The sequence below is a fragment of the Emys orbicularis genome, chromosome 15 (assembly GCF_028017835.1).
Source record: "Emys orbicularis isolate rEmyOrb1 chromosome 15, rEmyOrb1.hap1, whole genome shotgun sequence".
Lineage (NCBI taxonomy): Eukaryota > Metazoa > Chordata > Testudines > Emydidae > Emys > Emys orbicularis.
Genome location: NC_088697.1, coordinates 27391135 through 27411115, shown reverse-complemented (window position 1 = coordinate 27411115; position 19981 = coordinate 27391135). Strand labels below are relative to the sequence as shown.

Sequence of the window (19981 nt, the reverse complement as noted above, 5' to 3'; positions counted from 1 at the left end):
TCTTGAGTTTGGGAGACTAGGTGCTGCCACCAAACTTTGCTAAGGGAGCAGTGCCATGCACCCATGGCATATTGCATGAACTCTTGCCACTTGGTAACATGGTAATAGCTTGAATCCTTGGCAATATGACACATGGTAATGGAATTTCATGAACTTGTAGTATAGGGGTAATAATCTTTGGCACTTAATAACATGGCACTTGGGTGGACGCTTGGTACCAATAGGGGTGGGGATGAGGAGGAGTGGTGGGTATGTAGGGTTAGATAATACAGAACTCAGCTGCTGGGTTTATTGTTATTATTTATGGTGTGCTGCCTGTACAGTCTGTGCTACCAGACATTGACAATAGAGTTTAGACACAAACAGGACCAGGTGGGCAAACTGATGCGCAAATTTTAAACCTCTCCCCAAGCCTACTATATTCTATAAATGCTGGGGGGACCATAAAAAGATGTCAGGGAAGCTGTAGTTTTAGGGACTGAAGAGAGGGGGATTGTTTGGGAAACAAGCGAGGGAGAGCCACGTCCCTGAAAGTTTAATTGTGAGAATGGGCATTAGGGTTAATTTATGGCTTGATCCTGTGCCCTTTGATGTCAATGGGAGCCGGGTGAGGCCCTTAACTGGAATATTTAGTAGGGGACGAGGGTGCACAGCGCCCTTCTGGTCTATGGGCAGTAGTAGGTTTTCTCCCCACCCACAGGAATAACTCCCAGTGAAACAATCAGAAAGCCAAGCATCCAAGACCAGACGGTACCACTAGAGCTCATCCAGTTTTCCCTCCTGTTTATCACAGGCCACTACCACCCCCTGCACCCCCCCAGCAAGCCCCCAAACCAGAATTAGCCTAAAGTATTACACCGCTCAGGCAACAAAACTATTAGGTGTCATCTGCAGAGAAGAGGAGGGCTCAAGGTGCAACCAAAGCCCCTGCAAGGGCAGAGAATTGATTAAATGTGATATACCCAGATGAGGGGCATTAGCGCTGTGATGTGAAGCCACAAAAAGCTCTGGTAATTACAGCATCCTATTATTCCCATTCCTACTTTGGTACTGTGGGTACCCTCTTATTTTAGCTTATGTATTTACTTATCACACAATGGTTCTCCACTGCCACAATTTCACACTTTACAGAGCATCGGCTACAGCAATAGACCCTCCCTGCCCCAAAGAGCCAATGAGCTGCGTAAGACATGACAAAACAAAGCATAGGGTAGCTGTACAGAAAAGGGAGGGTGTGGGTGGATAGAAATGGGGAAAGGAGGGATAGTTTGACGAAGTGTAGCTTAAGGGAGAGCTTTGAAGGCGGCAAGAGAAATATTTTTAGCAAATGGTAATGCAGCTCACTGGAAGGAAATAGCTATTAATACTTAGCTCTTAGAATAGGACAGAAAATCCATTCACTGGCTGGGAAGCCATCAAGGCTGCAATTTCCAATGGGGGTAATTGATTCAGGGTGTCTCCAGTTTTGGGCACTCCCCACCCCCGGAGACACCTTGGGGCCTGATTCTTCAGAGGTGCTCGCAACTCCAACTCAGTTCAATGGGAGCAACATTAAATATGGAGATTGAGAGCCTAACTTTAGGCATCTATTTTATGTCTGAAAACTTTGCCCATCAGTGGGAGGGGAAAGAGTTTCCTAGGCACCGATTTCCCCCCCCCCCCCAAAAAAAATCACCATGGAGTCAATCTTTTTGCCTTTATTAGGGATATGGTGGGGCGGCTATCTCTGCAGTGAATTAGGATGGGAAGATCCCAGCTCTTCAGTGCATGGGGGGGGGGGGGAGAGGGGAGGGAATCTCATCTCTTCAGTGCATTCCGGAGGGGTGTGGAGAGTTTCTGGCTCTACATTGCATTGGGGTGGGGGAAATCCCTTTGCTTCAGGGCATTTGGGATGTGGGGGATCCATATCTGCATATGATTGAGGGGGGGATCCCCTCTCCTCAGTGCATTCAGTGCTAGTGGTACCTTCTGGTCTTAGATGCTATGCCTCAGTTGCCCATCGTTTCATTGGGAGTGCATTCAGGGGCGGGGATGCCTTTACTCCAGGGGTAGTTGATAGGTGGACCATGGGCCAAATCAGGACCGCCAGATGCTTTTGAATGGACCCTGACATCTTTTATTTACTTATTATCATTATTAGGTTTTTATTATTATTATTTTCTCTGGAGTCTTGACCTGGACTATACCTTGACCACGAAATGTGCACCTTTGACTACCCTTGCTTTATTGCATTGCATTGGGGTGGAGGGATTACTTCTCTTCAGTGCACTGGGGTGGTCGTGGGTTTCCCTATCCGCACTGCCTTGGGGAGGGGTCCCTTTTCTACCCAGCTTTAGGGATGGGGAAGGTTCTTTCAGCCCCCTTCAGTACTGTGCACTGGGGGCTCCCGTGTCCCGCCTCTCCAGTATGCTGGGTGGGGGAGCTTGGCATCCAATGCAGTGTGTCTAAGGTACTGGGGGGCATTCCCGGTCGTGTGCTGGGAGGGGTTCCCCTCGCCTCTCTCTCTCGGGCTGTGTGTAGCTAGGGACTCCTTTGCCTGCCCAGCTCCCGGCGGAGGCGCCGGGCAGGGCGGTGAGGAGATCGGCGCAGGGATCCGCGCGGGGGGGGGAGGGTGACGCGGCTCCCAGAAGTAAGAGAGACACAAAAAAGCCGCCGCAGCCCGGGGCGGGGGATCGGAACCGGACCGGCTCCCCCGCGACACCCGCCGGGCTCTGAGCCGGGCCGGGATCCCCGAGAGCCGAAGCGGGCCAGGGACGAGCCGGGCGGAACCGGAGCAGCCAGGACCGGGCTCCCGAGAGCGGCCCGAGCCCCCCGGCCGGCGAGAGCACCGAACCGGGCCGGCCGAGGCGGCGGCCCCGAGCTGGGAGCGGGAGCAGAGCCGCCGAACCGGGCCGGGGCCGCACGGAGCGGCCGGAGACCCCGCTCCTCCAGGCCGCGGGGACAGACCCCGCTGGGACCGGACACCGAACCGGGCCAGGATCCAGGGACTGGACGGAGAGACCCAAGTGGGCCGCGCTACCGAACCGGGCCCGGACCCCGGGGAGCGGCGGGGGGACCCCGCTGGAAGCGGGGCCCGAGATCCCGGCGAGCGGACCTGACCCGGGGACCCCCCCGCCCCGCAGGGGAAGCGGAGCCCAGCCCGGCTGGAGGAGATGGAGCCCTGAGAGCCGCCGGCACCGCGGGGTCTAGGGGGACACCGGCAGCCGCTGCTCGGGGGGGACATGGGCCCCGCTCTGCGCCCCCAGGAGGAGAGGGAGCCGCGGGCGCGGGGGGGCTGTGAGCCGCACCCCGGCACCCCCAGATAAGGGACCCCGACGTCCGGAGGGGGCACCCCGAGAGTGACCGGTCGCGGGGCACCCCCTATAATCCCATAAGGGGGCTGTGTAGGCTTCCCCATAGGTCAGGGTGTGTATAGGTACCCCCCATAATCCATAGGATTACCCACCCTGGTGGTTTGGGAGTGGAGCCCTGTCACCCCAGGGAAGGTAAATAGAGGAACAGATACCCTTGTAGGGCCCAGTTAACAAAGGCGTCTCTTAGGCTCAAATCAGGATCTCCCCATAACCACCCTTTCCCCGGCATTTAAAGGTTTGGACCCTCTGAGGATTTATCACGTTTGAAGATTTTTCTCTTCCTTTTGGGAAATTTTTGCCCCTGGGAGAACTTGTGTGTGTTGTTGGATTTTTTTTTTTTTTTAAGAGTCCCTTTGATCTGGATATTCTGATTGACTGAGCGAAGGTGTTTTTGAACTGAATTTGCCTTCTGTGCATGTCTCTTCTGGAGCAAGGCTGGATCTCAAACACTGCTTTATGTGTGGGGGGCAACATATGTGGGGAGATCCCTGCGAGAATAGTAAAATGCAAATTGGATAAAAAGACGACTCCTTGCCCAGGGCTCCAATGAGTGGCACACAGTCCACAATCACGGACAGGTTAGTATGAAACAGGATTTTATTAAACAAAAAACCCGTTTCCCTGCTCCAAAGTTGGTTGCCTTCTTTTTGGGTTTAGTGACAGCATGAAAGGTTGGGAGGGGTTGACAGGATCAGGAAAGTGGGAGTAAATTGATTTTGGAATCAGTAAATATTCCTGAGCAATTGAAATTAACCCAACATTTAAAACCGCTAATCCATATCTGTAGGAATTAAGGGATCCTCTTTCAGCCTCATAGCTAGAGGGTCAAAGTACCCAAGACAGTCAGGTAAAATTAAGGGTTGGGGCTTCCTGGCAAGGGGATGTAATTTAGGCTACAAACATTTTGTGTATTAGGTGTATGTATATATCTATATCTATTCTTTATCGGGTCAGCAAGTTACAGCCTTTCAGGGAAAGGTCACTTCAGGTGAAGACAGGATCCATACCTGATCAACAGGTATGTCTGCCCAGGTGTCTACTGTATCATAGTGGTGTTTTCCAATTGTCTCCTTCAGGTGACTTCTTCATTCTCTTGGCTTCTGTGTAAAACATCATTTTACATTCTGGCAGTTTTTGTGCCTTTTCATCTTTATTGGGTTCTTCAGGGGCGGGGCTGGAATGTTGCTCTCTGTTAGGAGAGATTTGGATGGTATAAGAACCATCGGATAATTCCACACAAACTTTCCATATGCGTTTGAGACAGTAGCATGATGTGAAGGAAGGAGAGCATTTAAGTTGTATTTCCATTTCTAGGCAACCAGGAAAAATGTCTTCTCTGAGGTTTTCAGACAAGATAATTTATTTTAGTGCATAGGTGTGTGTGTTTGGAAGCGATGACATAAAATGATAGCAGAACTGTCTGCGGTTTGGACCAGTTGGGCCTCATGTGATCTGTACATCAGTTTTGAAGCAGCTGAGACAGGAGCATGATTCAGTTTCCAGTATCTGAGAGTAGCCTTGTAGATTCCAAAGGTGGGCAGAAGAGACACTGAGCCTGATTCTCATGTACATTAAGCCTTTTTACACTATTCTGGGAGTGTAAAGGGGCCTTAATGGGTGTTAAACTGCCTGAGTAGCATAAACGGGCCTTGGTGTAAACAAGAATCAGGTCCACTATGTTCTGTTTATCATGTTTGTTTTCAGAATATTGAGCTTTTGCAATATTCATTTTTTTCTAGTGTGATAGGTGGGACTGTAACCGCTATACTGTGAATGCTGACTTGTTTTTCTTTTACAGAGCATGTGCATTAACACTGAATTGCATATTTGTATGAGTGCTGTAACGTACCATTTTCATACACAGCAAGGAGAGTTCTGTCATATATATTTAAAAGAAATGCGTTCCCTAAAACAACTTAAAAGACATCATAGGGATAACTAGGTACTGGATCTAGGGTTTCCACCATATACAGTTCGGTTCAATGGCTCTCAGCACCCCCACTATTTAAAAAAAAAAAAAAAAAAATTGTTCCAGCACCTCTGTAGGGACAATAGGCTCTTCACACCAAAAAAGAAATTCAATTGCTGAACGTGAAGGGGATACATGAAGGTAGGGGATTTGGTTGTTAATAAAACAAAAAATATTTTCCATCACTGCATTAGAACGGCCAGTACAAAAACATAAGCACTTCCACTTCCTGCTGCTTTGTCATGTCCCAGGCATGTTCGTGTGCAGTATTCAATTAAAAGCTTCGAATAAAAATATGAATGCTGGGAAAAGGGGCTGGCTTGACAGCCCTGGAGACTAAAGCTTTCTATCATGACCGAGTACAGCATGGGCGATGGCAGGTTGGGGAGGCTTGTCCTTCGCCTTGCCACTCTGCCTCACCTCTGACCCGGAGGAACCCTTGATCTAATGGCGAGAGGGTAATTCAGTCTTCATGGCCCATTTGTTCCTTGGCTGAGACAGTTGACAAAGTGCCAAATGTGACGGTGTGTTCTCGTGATCTGGATATCCGCTCACTAGGAATTGGAATGAGACCACGCATGCATTCATTCATGTGTGGCACCAAACACCCTCAAATGGTGGTCTTTTTGGCCACCCCTGTCCTGGCAACCTAGCAGTGAAAGGCTCTGTCCCATTAGGGTAAAGAAATTTATATTCCCTTTTTATGTCTTGCTACTAATTGTGGGAATACAAAGCAGGTGCAGCCTAAGTGCAGGTCACTAGGCCTACAGAATATAAAAGCATATTCCAGGTTTAAGTCTCTCTGGTTGCCAGTGATGTTTATTAGCCTGGCTTTTTCACTCTTTCATGGAGTGCCTTTTTAAAAGTTCAGACATCCACACGTGTGCCAAATAGAAACATGAACATAGCAGGGAGGGCATTATGAGCCAACATCCTTCTCAGTTTGTGTTTATGGGCCTTTTGCATACTGATCGCTTCTTAAATACCTATTAGGGAAAAGATCTACTGTCCATATGCATAATCTCCTTCACCCCCCCGCCCCCAACTGATTTAGCAGTGACCACCTTGAACTTTATTTGTGATATCTGATTGACATTCTTTTTGTGCAGGGTTACACTGGCTGTCGTGCTCACAGCTCTTGCTGTTGATCTCATTTCTGGCACTAGTTTACAAGTTAGGCCAAAGATAGGAATAGTCAGTTTTAGTGCTGCTCCAGTGACAACAGGCCAAATCGCAAAAACCAGCCAGCCCTCTCCTTTTTCTCTTTGTCCCATAGCTCCTTCTGTTTAAGACACTCGGAGGATTCCAGATATTCCTGCAACTGCATCTGGGTCTGCTCAGGTATGCAGTGCAGCCAATTTGTGTTGGCCCAGTTTGAGATGTCGGTCTCTCTCAAAATGCATCAGGCCATCAGCCCAGCTCTGTTTAATCAGAGGTGTTTTGCATCTGTTCTAACCCACCAAAGTAGGAGTGTTTCCTACAGGACATTTTCTAGCATATTTCCCCCCAGTGTATAAATGTCTCAAGAAAACACTAGGTGTTGAGTTAAATGAATTTATAACAAATCCTGAGACTGGTCAGCGAGTTAACTCCTTATCTTCAAAGCTATCCTGAAAAGAAGATGGAAATATCTGGGACATGTTAAGAATGAAGCCAGAGCATCTGTGCTGTTGGACTACTGGAGAAGGGGGCAACTGAAAGAATCCTTGTGTCAAACAATACTTGGAGAGAGAATTTGGGGGTTTTAATGACTTAGAGCAGTGGTTTTCAAACTTTTTTTTTTTTCCTGGCGACCCAGTTGAAGAAAATTGTTTGATGCCCATGACCCAACGGAGCTGGGGATGAGGGGTTTGGGGTGTGGGAGGGGGTCAGGGCTGGGGCAGAGGGTTGGGGTGTGAGGGGAAGGGCTGTGGGGTGGGGCTGGGAATGAGGGGTTCAGGCTCTGAGAGGGGGCTCTGGGTTTGGGGGGGCTCAGGGCTGGGGAAGAGGTTTGGGGTGCAGGAGGGGGTCAGGGCTCTGGGCTGGGGGTACAGGCTCGGGTGGGGCTGGGGATGAGGGGTTTGGGATGCAGGAAGGGTCTCTGGGTTTGGGGGGGCTTAGGGCTGGAACAGGAGATTGGAGCGTGGGCTTACCTCAAGTGGCTCCTGGTCAGCAGCGCAGCATGGGTGCTAAGGCAGCCTTCCTGCCTGTCCTGGCACTGCAGACCACACTGAGCCCCGGAAGTGACCAGCAGCCAAACCTGCTGCTGGCCACTTACGGGGCGCAGCGTGGTGTTGGAACAGGTAGGGACTAGCCTGCCGTAGCCAGACAGCACAGCTGATGGGACTTCTAACGGCCCGGTCGGCGGTGCTGACCAGAGCCGCCGTGACCCAGTGCCTTACATTCCACAACCCAGTACTGGGTCACGACCCACAGTTTGAAAACCACTGACCTAGAGGACATGCAAAGGGTGTGCCAAGATAGATAGGGATAATGGCACCTTGTTTGTGCCCTAAATGACCTCTCATGGCATGGGAAGGATTCAGAAGCTTAAATACACCAAACGAGGCTTCCCTCCCCTTCCTCTTTTGGGAGACTATTAAACAGCCTAGATTTTCTCTCTTCGTGATTGAATCCTGCCACCCGTTGGACTATATGAAACAATTTCCCTTCATCCTTGGTGTTCGCACCCTTCATCCTTGGAAATGATCATGCACCCTTCACTTAATTATCTCTTAACCAGGCTGTGCATATTTAGCTCTTTTATTGCTTCCAGACTTTCACTGTTTGTTCAATTCCTTGCCTAGTTGTCACAGTTTTTCTGGTACTGAATGGTTTTGGCTTGGTGATGTTCTGTTAGTGTTTCCAACTGCCAGGTCAGTCCTAGGCTAAGATTAGATGGTTACGCTGGCTTTAGACTTTGGTGTGTGTGTGTTTGGGTTTCTTCCTTCTGTTGTTTCTCTCAGGGTTGCAGGCTCTTCAGAGTCCCTCTGACTCAAGCTAAAATCAAACAGGCTGGCTTTGGGCGTAGCTCTCTTGCCGTTTGTGGCAGGCGACACATGGCTGAGCAAGATAAGGGTTTTATTCTTAGCAGGGACTGCTGGGACTGGGTTGAAACTCAGCAACTTGCAGGCTGTGATTGGTCACTTAATGATATCAGAACCTTGTTGTAGCTTCTTATAATGCTGCAGAAACGTTTGGATGTAGTCGTTTTTCCTTTTTTGTAACCCAGTTCCTACATTTTTCTTCCTGCAGCCGCTCCAGCCATATTGGAGCAAGGAGATTGCATGGTTACATGGACTGTGCAGGTTTGTGTGTGTGTGGTGGCTCAAGTACTGTAAAGAATGTAGATATTTTGTAAGAAGTGTGTCCGTGTTCCTATGCGATTGCTGTCAAATAGGTTTTATTTATAATAGTGCCATAGCCTGTGCTACCATAATTGTAAAATAAGGCAGGGAGGGGGTAGAATTTACACATAATTATCCTTGTGAAGCTTTTAATTGTTGATTTTTCTCATCACTTGATAGTAAAGTAAACCTTAATTGTTTCTAATCAGCTTAGATGTGCTTCCCCTCTCTGAGTGTTTAAATGTCCCCTTGGTAGTTGGGACATCTATTTTTAGCCAAATGGTGGCAAAATAACCCCTCCTCCTCTTTCTCTCTCTGAAATTCAGGGCCTTCTCTGCAACAGTGTTACTGAATAGCTAGCTACACTTACAATTTGCGCAGTGTTCATTTCGTTTATTTTTTTTCAACTTTCTCCCTTAAATCTAGTACTCACACAAGATAGATGTCATTGAAGCCTTCCTTCTTAGTTATAGGGTGGCCAGTTGCATGCAGGCATCGGTGCAAGCTTTCTTGTGCTGTCCAGTATTGTCGCCATTTCATTTTGAGTATGAGGTGATAGTCTCTGTGCTTACTTATTGTATTCTGTACTTTTATTGAAGCTGTCAGGATAGGGTGCCAGTCGCGATGTGTGCTGTTGGTTAGGGGATAGACAGGAACCACAATGTCTTTTGCTACAGAGACTGAAAGTGAGGCGAGCTTGATTTTCTAGTTTTAATAGAGCTGGGAACATCTATTGTGATTATTTGGCTGGAGGCAGGAATAGCATGCAGTGTGTTAGCCAAAGATATATAATTCTCTCTGTGAGTAACTCCTATTGTGACATAAATGAATGCTGCTTAGGGAGGTCTGAATGGCTCTGGAACTGCGATGTGATGTAAATCTTTCCCCTTCTAGATCTCTTTGCATCCAGCCCAGGTCTGCAGGAATCAGGGCCTGGAACACTGACCAGACCCCTCTTAGCCAGAGGTAGAAACAAAAGACTTGAAGGATGATAGAGCTATCGTTAATGTCCAGAGAAGCCCAGCCCCATACCCGGCTGCTGTGATTCCTGCCAGGTGAAGTCCTTGGACCCTGCTAGGGGGCTCTGGCTAATAGTGTGGAATAAATTTGAAACTCCCCATGGCCTCTGGAAGACAGAGGAACTCTTTCACTTTTCCACCCCTATCTCATCTAGTCTAAAAAGATTCTTATGCTGCTCTTATCACTATAGTATTTGAGCGCCTTCCAGCAGTGCATTAGATGACATGACCTATCATGTATGGTTGATTTTCTCTCTCTCTCTCTCTCTCTCTCTCTTATCCTCTCCCCAGGGGAGAATTGTATGTGCAGTGGAGTGTTTTGTTTTGGTAAGGTGTTTTTTTTTTTTTTTAAATGTCCGCTCTCTTCTGACTGTGTTAGAGAAGGCAGGAAGAAGGAGTGTGCCTTGCACTTGGAGCAGAAGGTGGTGAGGTTTGTAAGAGTCCTCAACTCCTGTGGGATTTCATTCTACAATGTCAGACCAGCCCCCGAGAAAGCTCTGTCTCCTGCACAGATGAACTTTACCCATGTGGTATAAAGTGCCATTGTGCCTGTGGAGTGGAGATGTTGACCATGATCTTCATTCCAGAGCTTTACGCAGTCTTTTAGTTATGCTGGGCTCAAGCCATTGAGCATCTTGAAGGTAAGAACTAGACCTTGAACTTGACTCCATATTCTGTCGGAAGCCAGTGGAGAAACTGATGAGCAGGTTTGATGTGCTTGCAATAGCTTAAGCTGCTAGGGAGGTGTGCTGCAGAATTCTTTACTAGCTGGAGTTTCCTAAGGGCTGATGGCTTCATGCCCATCTGTGTCCTAGTCTTCTGAATGCTTCAGGATGAGGGGTTCACAACTCTACCCTCACTTCAGCCTTCTTTTTATGGGTCTTCCTATTCAGTGAGGAGCTTTGGTGTCTGTTTCTGCAGCTGCTCATAGCATTCCCAAGCAGAATCAGAGTGGATTTGACATGAGTCTGGACAGTTTCACTGCTATCCACAATGTTCGTAGTAGCATCGTTGGAGCTATGACAGGTGTCCACGTCGCAAAAAACCAACCCCCTGAAACCATCAGCACAGTTGACACTAACCAGGCACTCTACTAATAGCATCAGGAGCAAGGCCATGGTTTACCTTGGTAATAGGGACTGATTTCCCCACTCGTACCTTAAGGTGTGGCTCTCGGTTTAGAGGGGAAATATATTGGCCGGGCTGTTTCAAGCATAAGTTTGGACTTCTGCTGCAGATGGTGTTGGTGCTCTGTGCATAAAAAGAAGTCTTCAGTCTCCAGGGCTGTCAAGTCGTTACCTTTCACCAGCACCAAATTCTTATCAATAAGGATTATACTGGTATATCCTCCTTGTGCTTCTAGATTTGGGAACATAATGCAGTTGACATATTGCATGGTGATATGTAACTTACGTTTGTTACGCTGATCATTTTCTCATAATCAGTGAGTTTCTTGTAGCAGCCTCCCATTAGTATTGCTAAAAATTCAGAAGCTTTACTCCCAGTTAAGGCCATGTAATACAGCCGTAGTGTAGACATGTCTACAATATGACTGTAGCGTCCTAGTGTAGACGCTAACTACTGTGACAGAGGAGGGAGTTTTTATGTCACTGTAGGGATTCCACCTTCCACAAAAATGGTAGCTAGGTTGATGGAAGCTGCATCTGCACCAGGGCTTAGGTCGGCCTAGCTACGGTGCACTGGGGTATGAATATTTCACGCCCCTGAGCACTGTTGTTATGTTGACCTAACTCTTACATGTAGAGCAGGCCAAAGAACACCCCCCTCCCATTATCTATTTTGCAAGGTCTGGGTTTATGTATGTAAGAGGGGCCAATAAGAATTCAGAGAGACAAACCCTTTTTTCGAGCCAGGACGGCAATTCTGCATGTATTGTCACTCTACAATCCAGCCCTGGAAATAACCATTAGGCTTTAAAAACATATATCAAATTTAAAATCTCACTTTAACAAAACTAAGGCCCTTAATTATTCCGAAGACTGAATGCAGATATTGTCTCCGCATAAAAATAGCGGCCTGACAATGAGGAGGAGAGGGAAGGGATGCAAGGCTTTTTATAAGTAAAACAAGAAAGGGGTATAAAGCATATAGAGATGTAATAAACAATGAAAAGGGGGAAGGCATAGAATGCAAAACAGGCCACCAAGAACTATAGAAATGAAGCAACAGGCTTAGAACAGAAGAGCAAATAAAGAAAAAGGCAGGAAGAGACTGTTTGTTTGTTTGTTTTGTTTTTTAATTTTGTGTTTGTGTTAAACAATAAAATAAAATAAAACCATGTATATTTTTAAAACAAGCATGGCAGGAAAAGGCATTGTCCTCCGTTTACATTTAAATGTAAACACAATTATAAATAGTAAAACCAAAACAAATGGTATTCAACACAAACTGTGGAGTAAAGAAAATGTGCGCCAAACATCCCCACTTCTGTCCCTTCCTTTTATGCTGCATCCCTTTTCCCCACCCTTTCCCTGTCTGTATTTTTGTCTGTTTGGTCTGTAAGCCCATTTGGCAGGAACCTGGTCGTCTTGCATATCTGTGCAGCTCATCTAGCAATGTTTGACCCTATGTACATGATGTTGCTGCTTTTATTTGTTGGCAAACTCTTAGAATTTGTCCACTGAGCTATTTTGAGCTTTGCTTTTGGATCCTTTAACTTTTGGGTTCTTCAGTGTAAATTAGACTGAATTAAGTCAGTCACTCTCCAAAATTGAGACCGCGAATGACCAGTGTTGTCCCAAGCTGGAAAAGGCATTGATTTATTGCAGGTGGGCTCCCACACATTAGCGACAGTTCAAGTTCTAATCTAGTTCTGGGTAATCTCATCAATCAGGGTCATTATTGTGTTTGTTAGTTATGTGTTGTCAAGTGTCCTGCTGATTATGGCTGAAGTGTTGCTGTGTCTGTCAGAAACAGTGTCCACTGTGTGAACCTATGGATTGCAACAGGCCTCTACAAATCAGCACGTCTCAAAGTGCATCTCCCATTTGTTTAAACAACTCAGCAAAATTATGGCATTTATGGTCTGAACTCACTGGCAATGTAGAAGATGTGGCATGAAGTCTGAGGTGTGAATTAAAAAAGGCCTGCCTTGGTGCAGATAATGAGGCTGCAGGATTTGTGCTAGCTGCCAAAGGGAGAATCCCAGGACAATGGAGTGTCTAGCCTGCTTATACCCACATGAACAAGGTGTAGTTTTGCTGGGGCTGGACATTTGAGTTGGTTCAATCAGCTTCTGAGCTCTTCAAGTGTGTGCTTCAGACTTTAAGAAATAGATGGGGGAAATTTGACTCTTCTTATCTAAGTAATGTTTCTCTTTAAAGCTGTGTGCACCAGTCCAGCTAACAAAGTTCCTGTTTATCTATGAAACTGATCTCAAGTTCGTCTGTAGGCGCTGAGTCCTGGTTCGTGATATTGCAGGCAGTCGCATGCCAGAGCACTTGGGTGACTTCCCAGTGTAGAGAGACAGAAGCCTGTAGCCTATGAGGAGTTAAGTATGCTTTCATGGAATTTTGAACAATTCCATAGTAGCTGGCAGGAGGTTGGAAGGCATGAACTGACCTAAGGCAGTGTTTCCCAGCCTGGAGGGAGGTGGCCGGATCTCACTGAGGGAGCACTAGACTCATTCGGGAGGGGCACAGTGCAAGGTAAGGTGCAGGATCTTCAATCCGGCAGCGCACCTACCTGCATGCATATGCTGCAACCTGCTGGTCCATATCAAGTGTCAGGTGGCTGCTTTCAAGTCTTCTCTTCCTGCTGTGATTGTGCTCCCTAATGTAGCTGGTTGGCAACTGCTCCTGCATGTTCTGGGATGAAGGCTCAGACCAAGTGTCTTTTCTCTGCACTCCTGCAGTGCAGAGGCACCAATAGATGTCCTATCCCATGCCCAGCACCACATAACCTTCTGATGAAGGGGGAAGGAAATTGAGGCTACCAGAGATGGGGAAAGGAGAAGAGTTAGCAAAAAAAAAAAAAAAAATTAAAGAGCAAAAGAAGAACAAGAAAAAGATAATGAAAACCGATAGAAAATGAGTGAGAGAAAACTTGAACAGGAGGCAACCATAGGATATAGGAGAGGCTGCTCTTATGCCATTCCCAACAGCAGGCTCTAACTAAAAAGGGTGAGAACCATTGATCTAAGGTAAGAGAATTTGCTGGAGCATGACATTCCTTTCAGGTTCATAACATTCAGCTGTGCTTTTCAGCAACACCATGGAAGTGTATAGATGCCTGTTTGAAATGTGGGGGTAGATATTCATGCCCAGAGGGGCTGTATGGTGGTGTTGAGAACCGTCAGTCCCTTCTGGCAGTGGTTGTGTTTTTGTTTTTCCATTTGCCCTGGCTTAAACGGATGCACTAGTGCACGGGGACACTTGGGCATTGTTGATATTAAATACTTTCCTGTGTCGTACATTGGTTTTCAAGGTCAGTCCTTTTGGTAGCATGGTTCTGGCTGGCCTGTGTAGACAGGGGAAAACTTGCTGGAAATTTTTGTTGACTCCAGAGACCAAATTCACCAATGGCTTCTTTAGGATTTACACCCATTTATACCAGGGCTGAATTGTTGATTAACTCAAAACATTTTCAGCCATTCTTTCCCCCATCTCCCCTTCTGCTCCAGGCTGGACAGCCATGTTACCAGGAATTTTTCTGTGTAGATGGGGGGCCTTAATGGCTGCTTTCTGGAAGAAAAGTGGTGAGGGAAGGATATGTTTCACTGGAAACTGAAGGAGGTGTATGGAGGAACCAGTGTGATGTGAATTCATTAAGGTCAACAGGACAATGAGAGAGCTCATCTGTGAGAATCAGAGCATTCTGTATCCCAAAGATAAGAATGATAGAAATCCTGTAATGGTGATCTGTAACTCTCACATTGGTGATCTGCCCCTGCAATCTGCTGAGAAACACAGGAATGATAGGTTGTGGTTTGCCTTGTGTAGTCGCTGTGGTTTCTGCAACGGAAGTGGTTCTTGTGGGTGATGATCTGATCTTAGAGATTGTTGGTAGTATGTGTACTATCATTTCGTTTCCATTTTTGTTGGCTGGTGGAATAAGGTGCCCTTGGGATGCTGCTGAAAGAGCCTTTTATAGTCTTAGCTATTTATAATTAGGTTTTCTTTAATTCTGTCACTCCATGCTGCAATGAAGGTGTCAAAGTGCACAGAGACTTGATGAAGTTAACAACACTGTCGGAGGCTTCTCCTTTACCACTGAGCTTCAGACCTCTTTGTAGTGGGAGGCAGCATTCCTGTAGTAGTTAGGACATGGGGATAGGAGCCACAATACCTAGTTTCTGTTCCTAGTTCTAACCTGGATTTGCTGTGTGATGAAGGCTGCTTCACCTTTCGGTTCCTCAGTACTCCATTTCAAAATGGGGATAAGCTTGTACCCCACAGTAGCGTTAAGCATAATGTCGAGTGCTTTGAGCTCCTCTGAATGATGTGATAGAAATGCGTGTAGTTGTGTAAGTTCTTTGCTCAGGTGGATTAAATCTATACGTTGGATTTTCAGGAAGATGTCAGCCCACTGTTAGTGGTTGGTTCACCCAGTAACTTCCTTAACTTCTGACTTGAGAAAGCAAGCATGCCACTCTGTCCTTCAAAATATGGAAGGTTGAATTTAAAAATCAGCGTGATCATTTGTAAATGGTAAGATTGTTTGTTTTAGCCATTCACCAATGTTGTTGCAGCCATGCATGTTATATGACACATCTTTAGCTCTGTCTCTCTTTTTCCAGTAGACTTTATCATCGGGTTTTGGGCTCAGTGAAGGTATATTAATAATACTTAGATTTTTATCTAGGGCTGTTTACACAAGGCAATCAATCCCATTTTATAGCAAGAAACCGACTGGGGCATGGAATAGAAGCCAGGAGTCCTGACTCCCAGTCCTTCTGTTCTAAGCACTAAACACTTCCTCCCTGGGAGTCTGAAATGCGCTTTGCAATTGGCTACAACTACTCTTGCAATTGTGGGTTGTAGTAATACTGGCTGGCAGGTGCCAAGAGAAGGGGGAATAGTTAGTGTTCTGATTAGTGTTTATTTTGACAGTCCGCCTCCTTCAGAAAGACTCTTCCTATCTGCTTCTCCCGGCAGTGTTGCAGTGTTCCTAGGTCATTGCTGAAGCAGAAGCAGGCAGTTAAGCTGGGGGTGGTGGTGGTGGAAATAACCTCGCAACAGGTCTGTGGTGCAGGCAATTCTCAATTCTCAGTGATCTTGTTGTCTGGAATTCAGCCAGTTGAAAGGAATCCCATTTTTGTCATTAATTGCTCCACGGCTGCTGGGAGGCTGTTTTTGTCAAGGCTGCTTATTTATTCCACTGCCAAGAACGTCACAGTGCTTGTGAAGCACTTTTAAGTTCCTGCTCCACCTATCGCTGTTTGTGTTATGAGGAAACCACTCCTTCAGATCTACCCTGTGCTTCCTGAGATATTAAACATTAGGAGTCTCTGGATCAGTTGTAGAGGAACTGCAGAGGATCACCCCCACTGACTTAAAACTCCAGCCTCTCTCTCTCTCTCTCTCTCTGCTGAAGCTTCTGGTGGACGGTGGAAACATTTTCCAGTAACAAGTTGGGCTTTTTTATTTTAAAGCTCTCTTCTGGAACACTGTGTGGCGTGTGGGTTTTTTGTTGTTGTTGTTTTTGTATTTTTTTTAAACAAAAGCATAATTTTAAATCAAAATTGAGGTCAACCCCAATACAACCATCTATCAAGTGGGCAAGGAGGGAAATAATCGCGAAGGAACAGGCAATTAAGGAAGTAAATATAGTAACAGAGGTACAGTGAAGTCTTGCAATGAGCGCTGAAGAGAGCCACAGCGGAACTCTGGTGGACATCTTCAGACAAGGCGTTCTGTATTCAGGGACCTCATCTATGGAAGTCCCTATCCCTAAATTGATCGAAGCAGGACTTTGGAATGGAGAGCAGAAACCATTTGGTCAATCTCAGTTTGCCTTGGAGGTAGATAGACGAAGAGGTTAGATAATGCAGTGATAAACTCTGTACAGATGTCTGTAGATATGAAGGGCTTGCTCAAATACCTAGGGCCTACAGTGGTAGCAGTGTGTTCTGTGGATTTCTTTAAATTCCGTAGTAACCATTTGGAGGTATGTCGTCATTCTCCTTCATTCTCCCCTGGTCTCTGTCCTTTCCCCAGCTGTGTGTGCAGAGTCGCAGTGGCTATGTGAATCTGGGACAGCAATAACATAAATCTGGGGGCTGTCCTCTTCCAGTGACGAGGACTCCAGCCACCACCACGGCCCCAGGATCTGTTTCTCGATGACAGTCAGCTCAGTTCAGAGGAATGATAATGTGCAGTAACAAACTCCCACTGGCAAAATAATTTCATCTTCTAAGGCTGCCCTCCCCTCTCCCGTCTCTTCCATTAGGTTTGGAGATACTTGCTTTAGATTAAAGCACTTTTACTTAATAACCAAGTGGCTCCAACTTCCATACTGCCGTTAGAATAAATAATTTAATCAGACTATTTCAGAAGTCTGAGCAGGAAATACAGTAGGGAAATTGCCCTAATGCAGGCTATTCATAAATTAATTAAAATAAATGTTTCCTTTCTTCCTTGTCAATACATTAGTGGCTGATTTTTCTGACCTGTGTTTGATATCCTGTATGTGGAAATCTGGATTGTCTCAATAACCTATGAAGAATGTGTTCAGCTGTTTGCACATTACTGTGGAACACAACGTTCTTCATCCTTTGAAGAGGTTTGATTGTGAGCAACTTCCCCTGGTTGTATAATGTGTACGTTTGGCACCGGGGCACAGTGGGAATTAGAGGTTTAATTGCTGGCATTTGAATAATGCAGCCATATAGTGTTTGGAGAGTTGCGACTTCTGGCAAATACAGGTGTCTGAGACCTATGACCATAGGAGCACTAGCCAGTGTCCTTGAGAGCATTTCAGCAGATAAGCTGGGTTTGTGTCCTGGCATGACACAGGATGCAATCACAAATCTAAAGTTAACAGGAGTACTTGTGGCACCTTAGAGACTAACAAATTTATTAGAGCATAAGCTTTCGTGGGCTACAACCCACTTCTTCGGATGCACGTGGGTTGTAGCCCACGAAAGCTTATGCTCTAATAAATTTGTTAGTCTCTAAGGTGCCACAAGTACTCCTGTTATTTTTGCGGATACAGACTAACACGGCTGCTACTCTGAAATCTAAAGTTAACATTGAAGTATACAGATAATATCTTATAGTTAATGATATAAATTTAATTATCAAATACTAGCTGACAGATGATCTCAGTTACTGGTCTAAACTTGGCTCAGTGATTGAGGTTTGACGACAGCTCCTCCCAAGCTTAAAATAGGAAAAACTTGCAAAGGGGAGGGGGGAATGCAATTCTCTGCTAGTGAGCAAAGATTAAAAATACAGATGAATCATCTATCAGGAATTATTAAACTAGGGGCTTGTCTACACAGGGAAATTTACTAGTATAATTATACTGGTATAACTCCTTGTGTACACTCTCTGTTTTTCCTGTAATAAGCTTGTCCACACAGGTGTATATACCAGTATAATTATAGAGGTAGCATAGTAAAATATGCCAGTAAATTTCCCCATGTAGACAAGCCCTAACACCTCGCCCCCCCCCCCCGCTTTTCCCCTGACTGCTTGCCATGGCATCATTTTTGTGCTAGAGACATGTTAAACTTTCCCACTGCTGTGGCAGGGGGGACTGGAGAGCCCTGGAAAAGACTATTTATTGGCTTGGGACAAAGAGGGAATTGTCAGTACAGAAAAAAATTGTAATCATTGCAGCATCAGAAGTGACAAAACAATTAAATTAGTTCTTGGGCATCGATCGCCTGATCCCAGTGTCTCCAGACAATATAGGAACTCGAAATGTCAGTACTGGTGTTTGGTTCTTGTCACATCCTGGGGGTAAGCAGGTGAATGCGGCCACTAGTGCCCTGGGGGATGGATCTCTGCGTTTTCAGCGACTGGGAGTACGAATACAGATATTGCTGCCTTTGGGTGTCGATCTCGCTGCATTCTGAAGTTGGAAGTGTGACTCTACGCTTTAGTGACCTAAGCGGTAGATTGTAATGACAGTAGGGAAAATACTTACTCTTGCTTATGGAGTCAAAATTCTGTTGCCTCTGCAGTTCTCCTGTATTGATTTATACTATGGGGTGGAGACTGAGATAGGAGAGATTTCATAATAGGTTGAGAAAATCCTTTAAAAATCTTATGAGAACAAGGATCCAAGATTTTTTTTCTTTCTGATCATTGGCCCATAACTAGTGTTTGGACAAGTTTATTCGCTTTGAAAGCATTTGTATTTGTCTGCTGAAGAGCTTCTAACGCTGGCTGGTGCTGTAGCGAGGTTCTGGATCTTAAAACCATGCTGTTGTCTGTCTGTCTTCCTATCCTCTCTTTATTTCTGATGAGATTTTTGCTGCTATTGGATAACTTGCCCTGGATGAGGGGATGTTACCATTGGGGTAACTGGACATTTCAGCGTTTTATTTCTGTCTCTGATTGTTTCATGAGATAGCGATCTATAAAATGGTCACTAGTTCCTTTAGTTTAGCATGCTGCTTCAGCAGTGGTCTCAGCTTGAATTTAGCAAGTACCAATCCTTGATCTGGTTTAATTTTCTATTCCTAGAACAGCTGGTTGGTCTTCCTTGTAGCAGTCTTGCTGGAAACTATCAAACATGGAAAACAGGGTAAGCAGAACTTTGCATACTAGATGGTTTTAAAATATTTAATACCTCTTTGAAATTGGTCAAGATAAAAGATCAAGGAAGGAAATGTGACTTTTTTAAATGGAGCCCTGCATATACCACGGTCCTGCATCAGAAGCCAGCCCAGGCAAGTGAAAGCTGCAATCGAGTTAGAGCTCTCATGCGGGAGGGAAATCCTTTGCTTTGTGCTTCTAGGAGCTTTGCGTTTTCTGTTGGTTTGTCACGGACTTTGTATAATTTTTCAGCTCCCTTCTTTTCATGGACTAATAAACTTCCATTATTTGTACTAAAACTTGAAGATATTATCGTTGTTCTTAGGAAATCCCCATAGAGGTGCCCTAAAGCAGCCTGCTGTGTGACTCATAACTTGAGAGGTTAGAGGCTAGTACTCTTGGGCACTTCCCCAATTTCCTCAGATCAGCAGATTCTGTTTAATATCTATTAGTAGTAAGTTTTAAGCACAGTTATTGTTAGTACAGTTTCAGCCACAACATGGACACAGCTTCAAGGTTTCCACTACATGAAAGGAAATGTCTTAGCACTGTAGGTTTTGTTCAGAGTTAACACAGCCATGCATAA

The 19981-nt window shown here is 45.8% G+C and overlaps 1 protein-coding gene across 1 annotated transcript in view; it reads left to right on the top strand.

Annotated features, from left to right (window-relative positions):
* The first annotated feature begins 8512 nt into the window (after positions 1-8512).
* The window catches only part of ARHGEF12 (Rho guanine nucleotide exchange factor 12), an 89446-nt gene continuing 77977 nt past the window's right edge, over positions 8513-19981 (top strand). Inside the window, exons 1-2 of the mRNA XM_065417314.1 lie at positions 8513-8609; positions 19324-19384. Of these exons, the coding sequence (XP_065273386.1) occupies positions 8597-8609; positions 19324-19384 (74 nt within the window). The 5' untranslated portion in view covers positions 8513-8596. The remainder of the gene's footprint in view (positions 8610-19323; positions 19385-19981) is intronic.